This window comes from Ailuropoda melanoleuca, chromosome 2 (assembly GCF_002007445.2).
Source record: "Ailuropoda melanoleuca isolate Jingjing chromosome 2, ASM200744v2, whole genome shotgun sequence".
Lineage (NCBI taxonomy): Eukaryota > Metazoa > Chordata > Mammalia > Carnivora > Ursidae > Ailuropoda > Ailuropoda melanoleuca.
The window spans coordinates 24,137,461-24,153,695 of record NC_048219.1 but is presented as its reverse complement, the minus strand read 5'-3'; the positions used below and the strand labels follow the sequence as shown (position 1 = coordinate 24,153,695).

At 48.5% G+C, this 16,235-nt stretch overlaps 1 protein-coding gene across 1 annotated transcript in view; it reads left to right on the top strand.

Moving 5' to 3' along the window:
• The window catches only part of AGBL4 (ATP/GTP binding protein like 4), a 1,364,734-nt gene that overhangs the window by 1,230,519 nt on the left and 117,980 nt on the right, over nt 1–16,235 (top strand). The window contains exon 7 of the mRNA XM_034652232.1: nt 11,809–11,898. Within this exon, the coding sequence (XP_034508123.1) occupies nt 11,809–11,898 (90 nt within the window). The remainder of the gene's footprint in view (nt 1–11,808; nt 11,899–16,235) is intronic.

Below are 16,235 nucleotides of genomic sequence, written 5' to 3'. Positions count from 1 at the left end.
GCCTGCTGTGTGACATCAGGCAGCATCCTTAACTTCTCTGATCCTTAGGGTGGTAGAACACCCTCAGTGGAACAAAAAGGAATTAGCACAGGGAGAGTTGGTGTTCAGTGCAGCTGATTGCTTGTTAATGCACTTAACAACGGTGTATGTTTTGAGTTCCACTATCAAGGACCGCAGCATGCAGATGGCTTCCTTGCAGAGTTCATATCATTTTGACACAGTCCTTTTGTTTTGGCCACGTTGATGCAGCAGCTCTGACACAACCGTTTTGTTATGGGGACATTTTGACACAGCCAAGGAAACAAACCATTACACCTTAGCCTTTTTAAAAAACATGGCCAAATAATGTGCCAAGGAGACATTTCAGGCTACCTCCCCTCGCCCCCGAACTTCCCCCTCCCTGGTGAGACTTCTGGGGAGGGGGCAGAGGGGAGAGGGGGAGGACAGAGGTTGGGCTCGGGTGGGCTCCGGGTCAAGGCTAGAGCTGAGGGGAGCAGGGGCAGTAAGGAACTGGTGGGAGCGAAGGATAGCGCAGACCAGACCTTGCACGGGCATGTTGGGGGGGCTGCTTCACACAGCACCTGCTAATTTTCAGAAGCATTTTACAGTTTGGTGCAGTCATTTCACAACTTTTTACATTAAAACAACCATGTCAAAATGCCCTTCTCTGTCTCAGGCAAAAGAAATGAATGCCAGGAAGAGTTGAACAAGACAGGGCTTCTGCCCCCAAAAAGCTCAGTCACCAGAGGGGAAAGGCAGAGACCGAAAGCAAAGCAAAGTACCATCATACAGATGGGCGATCGCTGGAAGAGCGCGAGGGGCGAGGAGGGGAAAGAGCAGAGGGTACCCTGCTGCCTGGCGGTGCAGGAGGCTTCTGGGGCAGGGGGGTGACCGGGAGCCCAAGAAAGAGTTGTTGAATGACGAAGAATAGTAAACGTTTAGTTGAGGGCTTGTCATGCGACAAGTACTATTACTGATGCTTTATTTTAACTCATCTAGTCCTCACAACTACCCCAAAACGATGATGATGATGATGGTTCCTCTTTTATGGAGGAGGAGACCGAGGCACCCAGACGTGGACTGACCTTCCCAAGACCACAGCTAGTGAGTGGCACAGCTGTACATAAGTGCCTCCCACCCCCTCGCACTCTGTGGCTCCCCCCTCTGTCAGGGGGTGGAGGAGCTCCAGGGAGGCAGCAGGAGCACAGCTTTTAACATTCATTCTACAGAGATCTGGTCTCGGCAGTCACCAGCTGTGTGACCTGGGATAATTTGCGGACCTCAGCCACCTCTGTGGTCTTATTCCCCTGGCCCTCCCCTTCCCCAGCACACGTCACTCAATACCTGTTAGCTGTGTTTATTGACTCCATAAATATGCAGTCGGCATGTGTGTCTGCCACGTGCCGTGTTAGACTTGGGTCTGTAGCTGTTAGTAAGACAAAGTTCCTGCTGCCATGGAGCTACTGTGCTGACAGGAAGAGACCTCAGTGGTAAGGAGTCAGCTTCTAGAAGCCAGGGGAGCCCCCCTATACAGGGCAGAGAAACTGGAAGAGGAGTGTGAGGAAGCATGGTGAGCAGGTGAGGGAGGGGTAGGAAGTGGGGGTGGGAGTAGGCAGGGGGAAAGAAGGCCAGACTAAGTAGCTGGGGTTTGCCTCCAGTGCACGGGGAGCCCCTGCAGGACCAGAAGCAGGAGAGTGGGGTCCCTGCATCTGAGAAGGGATTACAGGGCCCAGGAGAGACAGGGGTGCGGGGGTGCTGTTCAGACAACGCAGATGGGGGACTGTTCTTGAGTGGTGGCCACAGCACTCTCCCCCTCGGGAGAGCCAGTGCTTCTTAAACTGTGAAGGCCTGGGTAGGAGCTCGTCTATCATCATCACTGTTATTTCCCCCTCGTCACCCACCCTTCCTTGCCTCCCTTAGCTGTTGCCATTTTGTAATCTGTGTAACCACATCATGGGTGAGACATGGGTTAGTTTGTTTCCCCAGAGCCCAGAACAATCCAGCTTCCCTGGCTCCTCTGAAGATGTTGTGTTGAGAGAGAGAAAAAATTACACTCTTTAATAGAAATACTTTTCCTTCATTAAATGAAATCTCCAAAGCCCAGTAGCATTTTCGGTGCTTATATAAAGATGCCAGTGGGGATTTGAGATTGAAAGTGGTATTTTTATACAAGTCAATGAAGATCTCAATAGGAAAGAAAGAACACTCTTCAAATCTGAATTCCTCCAGCGTTGGGCAAGACGGAGCTTCAGCTCTGGCCGTGGATCACATTCCTCCCGGCCCTACCAGGAAACTCTTCTCCTGAAGCTACTTTGAGCCCTCATAAATACTGGTTCTCTATTTGAGGAAATTGTATTAATAGCGTCTTTCCAAGCCTGCAAACCATTCACCTTGAATTTCTGTTTGGACTTCAATTTTGATAACTTTGTACAAGAACTCAGGAATTTGTAGGAGTTTGAGCCAGAAGCAGATGTATGTGTGGGCTTGCACACACGTACACACAAAATAAGGTCTTTTATCTGGTATAACTCAGGAACTAGCTTTTCCCTGTGGAGGTGTCAGAAGAAAGACTGGACTCAGGAGATAGAAAGGAGATAGAAATTCCACGTGTGACTCTTGCTTGTTCGGTGGCTCTGGGCAATGCACTCAACCTCAGATTTCTTGTCTGTGATAGGAGGAAAATAAGACAATTATCCCTGGGTCTGGGGAGACCTGGATCATAATGTATGAAAAGTACCTGGCACACAGAAACTATTCAAACCCCTTCCTTTTTCACCGCGTCTCACCTATTGTTTAAAAATCTGCTAGAATCATCAGTTTCGTAGCAATTACTCTGGCTGTCTATTGCTAAGTACTACCCATCCCCACACGCATTTAGGGCTTACAATGACAATGGTCTTGTATTTTGCAGAGGACCTGCAGTCCCTTGGCTCCTTTCTGCTCCATGCTAGACGGGCCTTCCGCTGAGCTGCCTCCAACGGCTGATTTTTTTTTTTTTCTTGTATCCCATATCTGGGAATATCCAGCAGCTAATTTTGCAGAAGGAAAAACAGAGATGAGAGTGGGCATAGGAAGGGGTCGGTTTGGAGCTATGCAGCAAGCTAAGGAAATCTCTTTTCTGAACAACACCCTATGTCAGGTCCTGTGAGGGGAGAAAAAACTGGAAGGCACTCACTTTTGAGTTGGTGAGACCGCCAGGCGGCAATAGAACCACTGGAGGAATTGAATGTATGTTCCTGGACAGCTGGTGGTCTTGGCTCCTCAGGACACAGCCTGTGGAGTCTGGCGAGTGTGGCCCTTCCCCACCTCTCCCTCGGCTCCTATCGGGAGACAGAGATTCTCCCCCTCACAGGCATGCCTAGCAGCTGGCATGCGCTCCACAAATGGCATTAAAGGAAGCATTAACTCTCTGCTCTGCCTCCTGGCATCCCGGTGCCTGCCCCATCAGCTCGGGGTGCCAGGGAAAGGAGCGGGCAGGCTGAACTCTCGCCTTAGCTGTGGAAAAATCCATTACCGACTACTCATTTGTCAAAGCCCACTGTTTAGCTGCTTTAATTTACATATTTATCAAGTTTGATTAGAATGTATTGTCTTCGACTTTCATCCCAGCTTTCACCTCTTCTCACCCTCTTTTCCTGGGGAAACTGTTTTTGTTGTCCTTGTTGCAAAAGGGCACAGTGTAATTCAATTTGCATTTGCTAATAAGCTGAAATGGAATCTGGTGAGGAATTTCTAGAGGCTGGGAGAGATGAAAGGCAGAACACGTGTTGGGGGAAGCCTGGGCACTGGGTTCTAGCCTCATAAGCTCATTCAACCAAAGAGCAATGAGTACTCTACGACCATGCCAGGAGGATTTATTGAGCACCTTCTGTGTGTGATGTCCTGGGAATCACAAATTATGAAAAAGACAAAGTCATGGCTCTAGTGTTGCTTAGAGTCTAGTGACCTCAGTGTCTGCATCTGTAAGACCGGGTAATTGGACCAAGTGACCTCTAGTGTTTGTAAGTTACCATTTTTTAAACTTATTTATTCTTTGGGGGTGAGGGGAGCAGAGGGAGTGGGAGAGAGAACCTCAAACCAACTTCCTGCTGTGTGCAGAGCCGGATGGACATGGGGCTTCACATGGGGCTCAATCTCATGACCCTGAGCCGAAACCAAAAGTCAGATGCTTAACCCAGGTGTCCCCTGTCAGTTACCATTTTTTGAACACATACTACGCGTCAGGTCATGTGCAGAGACCCAATGCATTATCTCAGTTAATTCTTAAAAGATCCCTTGTTAGTATCATTATCCTCAGTTTGCAAAGGAGAAAATGCATGATCTCAGAGCTCAATGCCATGAGCAGCAGGGCTTGGGTTTAACCCTCCCATTTGACTCTAGAATTCAAGTTTGAATTCGAACTGCAAAGCCAGGCTTGAGCTTTCTTCTCCATTCATCTTTGAGCACCTGGATGGCAGGGACAGCGTCTGGTACATCTCCATGTCCTTAGGGTCCAGCCCCAAGTTTGGCATTTGGTCAATGTTAGAACATGTGTAGAGAATTGCACTAAAATGAAAAAGATCCTCGGCCTTCCTGTTTGGGGCCTCCGGTCTGCCCTGTTCTCTGCAGCTGCTTCAGCTAAAGGCTGGGGTAACAGACACTGCGTACGATCCACTCCCCTTCAGGACCAGTTCCCTCATTTCCCATGAGTGGTGGTGGCTGACATCTGGCAGCCCATTTCCTTGCTGGAACTTGCACTCAGACAAAGGAAGCTGCCTTGCCTGAGGTTACGCCCCTGCCCTGGAGGCAGCCCACATCCAGTATCCGTCTGTGCCTTGCCTCCTAGAACAACCGTGAAGGGCCCTTCTGGCCCAGAGCTCCTTGTGGGATTGATTCAAATCACCATAGAGATTGCCCCAATCCTGCATAACGCCCACCTCTCACGAGCGTTTCTGACAGCAATTCCCAGTAAAGCTCCCACGGGGAGTCTCAGAGTCTCCCTTCTGTTTCCCAGGAGACCCCACCTCAGCAGGAAGTCAGAGTGGGCAGGTCTGGTTCTGACTTTCTGGAGGCCCTTGGAAGGTGCTGGGATTAAGACAGATGGTGGCAGGGAGAGCCTTCCTGCCATTAGCCTATTCTGAAGGCTGCAGGCGTACCTCCTCCCAGGCCTGGAGTGCCAGCCCGGGGCAACGAGGCTCTGTAAACTTCCTCGCCTAGCAGCGGAGGCCTGAGTGGAGTGCTGTTCCTCTGTCAAGGTGACCATGAAGGTGACAGCTGGCCCTCACACTCTGTATTTACGCCCATAGGTTTTCGGCTGTCCTTCACTCCCGTGGCAGACATCCGTGGTAGTATGGACCCATTTGGGCCCTGCAGTGTTAAAGAAAACGAGTATTAGAAAAAAACACCACCACGTTTTCTCATGATGGCCCAGAGGCCCAGAAGAGCAGATAGTGGCATTGGGCAGCACAGGTCCAAGTTATGGCTTTTGGTCCGGCCTATGCGAGGCAGCAAATGACTTACGACCAGATAAGGGGTCCAGATGAACTCTGTGAGATCAGAGGGTGGGAGAGGGAAGGCACTGTGGTCTGGAGGGATCTGGGAAGGCTTTTTGGAGGAGTTGGGGAAAAGACAGGAAGTCTAAGAGATTAAAAGTTTGCCTGGGAAGATAGTGACAAGGCTGGTCTGAATAAGGTAAAATATTCTTACAGAGGCTTATGAAATACCCAAACTAGGGGCAATTTTGCCTCCAAGGAGACATTGGACATTTAGTGATGTCTGAAGCTGTTTTTGATTATCAAACCAGGGGAGAGGAGAGCGCCTGGCGTCTAGTGGGCGGGGACTGGAGATGCCTCGTTCAGCACACAGCACAGGGCCCCACGCAGTTACCCAGCTGAAAATACCCGTAATGTTGAGCAACCCTATTCCCGCGGCTTTTCTTTCAATAAATGGGACCTGCTATTACAGGCAAAGCCATAGGGCAGGGACTTAAAGTCTCTTGCTTAAGGTTTCTCTTGCGAGCTAGGGATTATTATTCTCATTTTACAGGGAACTGAGGCTTAGAACGTGTAACTAATTTCCCAGAGGCCTCACGGACCATAATCTGTGAGGCCTGGATAGGATCCCTGGTCCATCTGCTTGGGGAGCCAGCAGGCCTTGACCCCCTCAGGGGACAGAAGAAACACAGGGACCAGTGTCCCTCATCCGGCCCTCTCCTTCTATGGGATTCATCCTCAGCCAGCTTGGCTGAGTCAGCCCCAGAGGTCTTTGCCCTTCATCAAGTCTCCTCTCTACCCAGATGCATTCACGTTCTCCAAGAAAGCTCTGCCGATCACCTCCTAAACACCATTTTCTCATAAATGTATGTACAAGAAATTCTGCTCCTCGAGCGTGTTCTCAGCCATTCTCAGCTCCTGTTCCCTCCTTACTGTCAGTATCAACAGCAGAATGATAGCCTCACCGTACCTTCAACACACACCGTATGTTATAGGGGAAAGTCAAAACTATTGTGCTGAGGAGATCGGATGTAGCACTAATATTAACACCAGGGGTGGCCTAGAACAAGTCCGATCCACGACCGCTCCGTCTTCTTCCTGCCCAGAGGAGGCACAGCTGAGCAGAGTCTGGAAGGCTGAGTAGGAGTAAGCCAGACAGATGAGATGGGGGCTGGCGTGCCAGGCAGAGAGCAAAGCGTGTACCCAAGAGTGGAGGTGTGGGACAGCATTCACGCTGACGATGCTGCCAGGAGTTGGCTGAACCTGGGGCCTGGGGAAGGGGCTGGAGAGGGGAGCTGCCACCAGCTACCAGAGAAGAGGGGAGCCACACCCAGGAGGCTGGCCTTGCCCAGAGGATGGCAGAGAGCTGCTGACGGGTTGCAGGCAGGGGGAGTGGTAGGCTCCCATTTGTGCCTCGGGAAGACGGCTCAGGTGGCCGGTGGAGGACAGACTGGCAAGGGTGTGCCGGCACAGGGATACAAGTGACGAGGCCGTTCTCGTCCTGAGTGGGCCCTTGGGCAGGTGCCAGCTAACAGTGCTGGTCCTGCTGCCAGCAGGTCTTTCTCTCCAGCTTCGAGGTAGTGTGGACCAGTTTGGGCCCTGGAATATTAGAGAAAACAAGGACATCGGTCTGGTTTGAAAACTAGTAGGAAGGTCTTTTCTTGCCTTTATGAAGGCTTTCAGGGATCCTGAAGTCAAGAAAATGACAAAGGGGGGGGGATCATTTTCCTGTTGTAACAGTCCACATTCCCTTCCCAGCTCACCATCCCTTCCTCCTCCACAGAACAGCTCACTCCCTAGGACAAGTGATTGTCGGAATTACTGTCAGGGAAGATAGGGAAACCAAACTGACCATGTGAACTTCTGGGAGCCTTTTGTCCTCAGAGGGCCCAGCTAGTGCTCTGCAGGGCCTCTCGGCATCTTCTAGCACTCCCACCAGCTGCAGATCCACTGATAACGGACCTGATGGATTATGGCTCTCCCTCCATGTTGACACCAAGGTTAACGGCTCTGGTCTTACCCAGGCTGGGCATCAATAGGTAAGGTGCCAAGTTTCTTTGGCTGTCTCCAGGGGGATTAATTGTTCTATTGCTGCCTGACAACTTCCTCTAGAATTCAGCATTTTAGAACAACAATTTGTAATCTCTCAATTTCTGTGGGCCAGGAGGGCAGGAGCAGCTCCACTGGATGGCTCTGGCTCCGGAGGTTGGGGGAAGCTGGTGGCCAGGGCTGTGGTCACCTGGGACTAGAGGGTACCCTTCCAAGCTTGCTCACATGGTGTTGGTTGGCCTCTATTCCTGGGTACTTCAGTTCCTCACCAGACAGGCCTCTCCACGGGCTACCAGAGTGTTACGTCATGGCAGCTGGATTCCTCAGTGTGAGCGATGAAGGAGAGAGAAACAGCACCCAAGATGAAAGCCACAGTCTTTTTATAGCCTAATCTCAAAATGGTGACATGCCTTCACCCCCATGGTACGCTATTTGCTAGAGTAAGCCTGTCTGTCTGTCCAGCCCACGCTGAAGGGAAGGGGGTTCATCTCCACCTCTCGAAGAGAAGAGATTTGCAAAGAATTTGCGGATGTATTTTTTTTTAAACCACCCCATGGATCCTATTTAATCTCCAAGAGGTGTGAAGAGCATACATTTCAGATTCCTGAAGACCTGGGGTTTCGTCCTGCCCCCCCCTCCCCCCGCCCCGTGCACTACTTGTGCTGGTGTAGATGAGTTATTCACCTTTCTAGATCTCAATTTCCTAATCTATAAAAGAGGGGGAGGCAAAGTAGATGTTTCATTGGGTCGCCATGAACATTAAATAAGGTCATACATGTAAAGTGCCTGGCACAGAGGAAGTACTGAATAAATATTACTTGGTTGCTATCGTGACTGGTTACTATTATTGTCCTCCTTCACCAGAAGCAGAGTAGCGTGGGATTTAGGGACACAGGTGGAGTCAGACTGCCTGGGTGGGGCCTCGCTCTGCCAGTCCTGGGCTTTGAGAACTAAGATGAGTCATTTAATGTCTCCCGGCCTTCAGGGATATAATGGCAAAGGGGTGCATGTGTGTTTGTGCATGCACATGTGTGTGCTCACGTGTGTGTGTGTGTACGCATGCATGTGTATGTCCATGTGCATGAAGCACATTTGGCTTCCAGCACCTTCTGCCGAGTGGGGGCCTGGTGTGGCTGTCCGGCTCCCGTGAGTGTGCCCTCGTATCCTTGAGCGAGTCACCCTCAATGAACTTTCAGTTTCATCACCCCGTACGGGTTGTTCTTGGTCTCATTGTGCAGCTGCTTTCCACCCTGGCTTTGTTCAAGTGTACCTCCTCCATCATCCCTGCTGCCTCCTCCAAGAATATGCACGAGTCTGGAGATTCGGTNGGGGGGGGGGGGGGGGGGGGGGGGGGGGGGGCTGGTTGTCCCATGTCACACCACCTCAGAGCTGCTACATTACCTTAAATTGATTTTGCAAATGAAAGCTAAAAGCTAAGCAAAGGCGACCCATCCATTTTGCCTAAAGATGATTGTAATGCTTTTTTACGGCCTCCTAAATGACAAAGCAATTTGTTACCTGCCTGCATCAACATTTGCTTATATTAGCACCCGAGATGCTTGATTTTTATTAGCCCCATGTTATCATTTTATGAAGACGCAGGGGCTCAGTAAAATTAGTGTGCAAATAGAATGCCCATTTTGCATTTTTCTGTGGTCAGCAGAAATGCTAACTGCAGTTGAGTTGATACCAGGTCAGGGGAGACATCCATAAAGGTAGCGTTCACCAAGGGCCTTGGTAATGCTATTTATCATTTCTGGACTGCTGGGATAGATGGGGTCAGTGTTAGTGTTTTTTAAAAGGGCTTGGTGGCATTTCATTTTTTGTTTTGTAAGTGAAAAAAACAATATAAATACAAAGGCAGTAGCTCAACTTCCACCAGCAAAAAGGGATGCAACCAAACTCTCTTGTGTACATTGTAGGTGGAAATGCATCGGGCGTGGGATCTAACGTTTTTGCTAATCGATCCAGGAGGAGACAGGCTAGTGAGAGGGGTCCTAGGCGGGAAGCCAGGTGACCTTGGGTATGTCCCTTCCTTTTGTGAGCCTTAGTCCCTTCACCTATAAAATGGGGTTAATACTGTCCACTTCATAGAGGTATGATAAAGATTAAATAAGATAAGCTATGATCTATTCGAGTATTTTTAAATCGATAGCAAATTCCCAAGCAGCTATTCCACACAGGGTCCTGGGAAGGGTGTTAAAAATAACCATGAAAATCACAGCTTCTCCCTGGAGGAGCTTGTATTCAGTCTAGGAAATATTCAGGTGTCTAACTCCTCTTTTAAACCATAAACAGAATCTCTCTCCCTTTGTTCCTAAAGGTGCCTAGCACAGAGCTGAGCACAGGGTGAGTTCTCAGGAATGTATTTGGGGGGGGAGGAAGAATGAATTTTGGCTCCATAGTGTTTCTCATTGCCTCTCAGACACCTAGTATTAGGGAAGCAGTGACCTCAGTATCAGTCCCCCCAATAGGCCAAGCACGTCCCAAGCCTTTAGAATCAGGCTTAGTAAAGTTAATACTTTTCTTTTTTAAATTTTAGTCTCAGACATTGGTGCATCAACTGTCGAGATCATAAACCACATTGAAAATAACCTGTCCCTAGCATTTCGGAAGTAAAAAGCCTGTTAATTATTTCTACCTCCTCTCTCCCTCCAGATTATCCTCCAACACAGATGGTATTATTCATTAACCCAACTTCTCTTCTCAGTGTTGATTTCTGAATTTCCTTCCCATCATGGTTCTGTTCTGGGTTGGTCTGGCCTTACTCTGCCTGGGACTAAGTACCCTCCTGCCCCTTTCTTCTGGGAATGTCACTCTTGGCCACTGCTTTTGTCTAATGATCTCTGCACAATAGCTAAACTTTATTATACAAATGAGACTTATGTCAAAACAGCAAGAGCTTGGGTTCTGATTTTGGATCATATTTTCCTACCTTTTTATGTGTCTAATGATTTTTTATTGGATGCTAGAGATTGTGAATTGTACATTGTTGAGTGTCTGGATTTTGTTGTCTTTCCTTAAAGAGAGTTTCACTTTATATGGCAGACGATTAAGTTTCTTTTGTCCAGTATGGTCCTTTCGTGATTTTAAAATTTTGTTAGAATGAATCTAGAGTAGTTTAGCCCCACCACTAAGACATATTCTGGGTTCCCTGCTGAATGCCCTGAATGATCAGTGAGGACTGCCACCTTGGTTGTGGGAATTCAAATGTTTCTTAGCCCTGTGTGAGCCCCGACGGCCACGCAGTTCACAGCTCCCGGTCATTTTCGCACAACACCATGGAGATTCACCCTCTGCATGCACATCTTGGGACCCCGCAAACGCTCTTGAGGACTCCTTGACAGATTTCTGGGATTCTTTTTCCACAGACCTCTGTCTTCTCTGAAATGTGCAGAGTTCCCCCAACCACCACCTGCTTCAGACTCTCTGAAGTTTAATCTCAGTGAGATTTCCATGGCCTGCTCAGGATACCCCTCTCTGCTCTTTGGTCTGGAATGGGCCTCCAGGCAAAGAGCTGGGGCAATCAGAGGGCACATTCCATTTGTGCCCCTTTTTCCATATACTAGTCTTGCACGGCCTCTTGTCTGAAAACAGTTGTCTTGTATGTTTGTCCAATTTTGAGTTGTTTAAGTTGAGAGAGAAATCTGGTCCCTGTTACTTCATCAAGGCCAAACAAGGGCTTGAGTTCTAATCTTAGCTGTGTGACTTTGGACAAATTATATAACCTCTCTGAGCATCAGTTTCTGCTTCTATAAAAGGAATATTAACTGTGCACGTTTCTGTAGAACTGTAAGTAATATATAGAATATGTCTGACACAAAAGGCACTAATTAAATGGCAGCTGCTACTATGACTAATAGAAACGGCTACTTTCTTTACTCTATGTTTTACTGTTTACTGTGTACTAGGCAATGTGTAAGCTTGTTTCATCGCTAATACTCTCCCATGTAGAGATGAGCAATTGAAACTCAGAAAGCATACACGACTTGCCATCAGGGTCACCATCAGTGGTTCTGGGCTTTGGCTTCACTCCTATGACATCTTCAGATGATTGTAATATTAACATGATCGATTACACCAATAGGAATGTCATCTTTTAATATTGGGTAGTCAGGGACGTAATTTAATTAGTCAGTAATGGCTGGACCTTAATGATTCTAACCCATTGATTTAAGAAATGAATGTAAAGCACCCAGTCCCTTCCCTGCCTGCTCTCCCACATACCACCTCCCAGTCGCAGCTTTCCCTGCCCTCCTGAGCAACCTCCTTCTGTTCTCTCTTACAGACAACCTTCGGGAAGGGGCAGAGCAGAAGGTAGTCTTCATCACGGGAAGAGTCCATCCAGGGGAAACACCGTCGTCATTTGTGTGCCAAGGTGAGTTTCAAAACCTCATGGGCATCCTGTGCCCACCCCCCACATCCAACTGGGGCACCGTGAGGGCCTCTGGGGCCGTGTGGTCACATGCAGAGTCATTATCTCGGATGCGAATTTACTTCTTTTCTGAAGAGGTTACACCTGGTCTCCATTAGTATTTCTTTCAATAAATGTTGACTAACTGCACGTAGGGCTGAGTGGAGTTCTCTCATATGTGCAGTGAAGGATGAGCCACAGAGAGACATCACACTCCCGAGCCTGGTTTTTCTTGTCTCCGGTGGTTTGCAAAAGTAAGAAATCTGGCCCCAGGGCCAATGTGTATATTGGTAGGACGGCAGTAAAGTGGGGGAATCAGAATTAGAAGCTATCTATTCACTCATTTATTCAGTCATTCACTTAAACAACTGTAGAGATACCTACTATGAACAAGGAAATGTGCTTTGTATCAGACAACCAGAGGTAGATAAGACATGCTTTTTCATCTCAACTATACCTCTTTATAATTGCATTTCCTCTTATTATTAAGTATTTAGTCCACATGAAATACATATTTAGTCAAGAGTATATATACATATACATATATATACATGTATACATACGTACACACAATTAGTGAGCGCTATAAGTATATTCAATAAATAATATATAAATAATTTAATGAATGCCCAGCTTCAGAAGCAGAATATTACCTATTCCTTTTAAATCTTCTGTCCTCCCTTCTACCCTTCTCCTCCCGCAGACAGCTATAAGTTTGAATTTTGTCATCTTTCTCATAGTTTTACTACACACATAAACATTCCTAAACAGTGTAGAGTTTCATTTCGCATGTTTTTGAGCGTTTTATAAAGTTAAAAAAACATATCGTTCTGTACACTGGCACTTGTTTTCACCAACACCCGTAGTGGTAAGTGTGGCTATAGTTCACTTCTTTTCACCAGGTACTCTACCCCATGTCTGCCGGGTCCCTCAACTTACCTGTCTGTTCTCCTGGACAATTCAGTCATGTACAGGGTTTTTTATCACAAGCAATGCTGATACAGACGTCCTTATGTAAGTTGCCCTGTGCCTGTGTGCAAATGCTTTCCCAGGGTATATAACCGGGGAAGGCAATTGACAGGACACAGGATTTGTGCATCTTCAACTTTACTAGATAGCTCCAAGTTTCCTTCTGAGACCTTTATACTGCCACCAGCAATGCATGAGAGTTCCTACTGTCCCACATTCTCAGCAACATGCTTGCGTTTTTACCTATCTGCTGGGTAGATCGTATATCAGATATGTGATACTATCTATGTGCCAAGCACTGTTCTAAGGACTTTACATATTTTACATATTTTATTTTATTTTTATTATTTATTTTCATTAATGTAATTTATTTTAATTATATTAATTTTTCAATGTCATATCATTATGTAAGTTTGGGGAAGTGAAGTAATTTGTCTCCTTTGAGTCTCAAAATGACCTTCAGGTCAAAGGGATATTAAAGAAAGCCCATAGAAATGATGTTGCTTAAGGGAGACAGTGGACTGCCGTGGAAGTATCTGGCCATTTGCCATCAGACAGTCTTGGGATCAAACATTGGCTCTGCCGCTTCCTAGCAGTGTGATTTCAGTTTCCTTCGATCTAAAATAAATTAGGATATCAATACCTATTTGCAAAGGCTGCTGCAAAGCTGGTGTAAGATGCATGCAAACACACACGCAGTCCTGTGCTGGGCACTCAGCAGACACCCAGATGTCACCCCCTTCCCCGCGGCACTCTGGCAGATGCTGCAGGTAACCTGCTTTGTAAACTCTAAGGCACTAAGCAAATAGATGTGTCTTCTTTTCCTATTCGTATCCATACGATGCTGTGATTAGACAGGACTGCCTCCCCCCGTCTTTCAGACCAAGAGCCTGGGTTTCAGGGGCCGTGAGTGACTGCCCAAAGCTGAGCCGCTCGGAAGAGCCTGGGTGTCTTAACTCCCTGCTGGAGTCACCCCAGCTTACTCCTTGGCCTTCTCACTTCCATCCTCTTTCCTCCCAGCACTGTCCTTGCAGTAACCTCTCCCAGGTCCCTTCTGGTTTTACCAACCCCTCTACTTGCAGCCATCTGTCAGTTACTAAACTTGGCAGCAGACCTGTTCCCCCAGCTGATCGGATGCAACTATTTTGTCCTTGTTCAAAAAGACAGTAGCCTTACCGTCAAAACTTTCAGCTCTGGGAGCCTGAACTCCCAGGCCCACCTCCTCTGCGGGCAGCAGACAGAGGGCAGGGTCACCATCCCACGTTACAGACAAGGCCTGAGACGTAGAGAAATTGAGTTTAGCTCAGGTGCTTTCTCTGTTGAGCCTGCTTTTCGAAAAAGGAATCTGGATGGTGCCTAGTTGATAGACTCCATGCCATCCCACAGGCTTTCCATAAATCTTTACTCGTTGGCAGAGCCTTTAAATGCCTTCCTTATGGCTTCTCAAGATAAACTCCAACTCCTTGCCATGGCGTTCACAACCCTCCTCTACCTGGCTCTTGCCAGGTTCCCTGGCCCAATTCTCATTATAGCCCTGCCCCACACAACTAACCCTGAACGGACAACCTTCTTCCCACCACTGGGCCTTTGCATCTGCTGCTCCTCTGACCACTCCTGGCCACCTGGCAAACACCTCCTATCTCCCAACGTTCATTTCAAGCACCCCCTGCGGGCCGCCGTCCCACGCCCTTCAGCCTCTGCTTTGCACCTGCATTGTGGTTTCCCACTGGTCATCTTTATCACCCTGATTTGTTATATATTTGATTTATATTTCTTTCTTCCCTTTAAACCATGAGCTGTTTGAGGCCTAGGGCTGGATCTTTGAGAGTCATTTTCTACATCTGGAGAATGGGGATTATCTTGTTTATCCCAAGGGGCTGCGTTGGTTCTGGGATTCTAAATCTGGCTCAGAAAAAGGAGACTTAAGGTCGCATACCCAGTAAACAGCAAAAGGGGACTTTGAGTCTGGGTCTCCCAAGCCTGTACATTCTCTTTTGCCCTGCTCAGAGATGGGGAGTGCTAGAAGGCCAAGCTTGGTGCGCTCTGGGCACCCCACAACAGTCCATGTGCATTTACAGATGAGAATGGGGAGACTCAGGGAAGTGAAGCAGCTTACCCAGGATCACACAGTGAATTCGTGACGGATGTGGCCTGGGCCCCAGCTCTTCAGTCCTGGTCTTCCTCCTTCCCTATCTCTGTAACTGTCCCTAGAGACACAATGTGTCCTTTCTTGAAGCAGCCTAAGACAGCATCATTCCCTGACTTTGCCAGTGAGAGACTGAGGCATGGTCTTTCCCAAGGGTCTCTCAGCCCCCTGGAGACAGGCCACACCACAGCCCCACAGGGCTCAGCTAGATCCCCTCCCCAGCCCACCTTGTTCTGGGGAGGGCAGCAGGGTCCAAGGCCTGGAAGGACGGCTGAGATACCTTCAGCTCACTTAATGCTTTTTCCACATTAACTGGCTCAGTGACCTTGAGCGGGGAACAGACATGTGGGGCCTGGTCCTCCCCATCTGGCTGGGAGCACGGTCCTCACAGCCGAGCTGCTGATGCACCTGCTGCTGGGAGCAGAGTGAAGTCGCGTCGTCACAGAACTCTGGCGGGGCGGTGGTAAAAGTGCCAAGGCTTTGATTTCCTCAAGGCTCTGCTTGGCTGTTGGATGGCTGATTCTCAGTTACCCCTCGGCTGCCCCCAACCCCACTCATGGCCTCTGTGAGGCCAAACTGTCCTCATTCTCCAGCCATGACGTGAAAGGTCCAAGGAGCCATGGAGCTGCCCTGTGGCAGAGGGTGTGTGAGCACGGTCTCTGGGGCTAGCCTGCCTGACATTGAATCCCAGCCCCTCCACGGAGGACAGTGTGACCTTGAGGACATGCCATAACCTCTCTGCACCTCAGTTCCTTTATCTTGAAAGGGCTATAACAATAGGAACCCTGCCTTATAGGGTCGTTGTAAAGATTAATGGGTCCATAGCCGTAAAACATTTAGGACAGGGTCTGGAACAGCACTGAAGAAGTGTTACTATGGGGCTCCTTGCACGCACCTGGTGTGGTTCCTCTGACCCCCACAGGGCGCCCAAACCCAGGCGTGTAGCTTCTGTGCTGTATGCCCCGGCACAGCCTTCCTTGCTGTTCTCCTGAGAGAGCCATTAGCGGAGCCCTCCTCACTTCTGCACCAGGAAGACCGGATTGCCAGTCAGAGGCTTGGCCAGGACTAGACCTCAGGTGTCTGATTTCTGGTCGAGTGAATGTTCTTTCACTGACGCTTCCTGGGGTTGTTGGGACAACTGTCACCCAAAAGTGCCATTGGCAGAACACTTGTCCTCTATAGATCC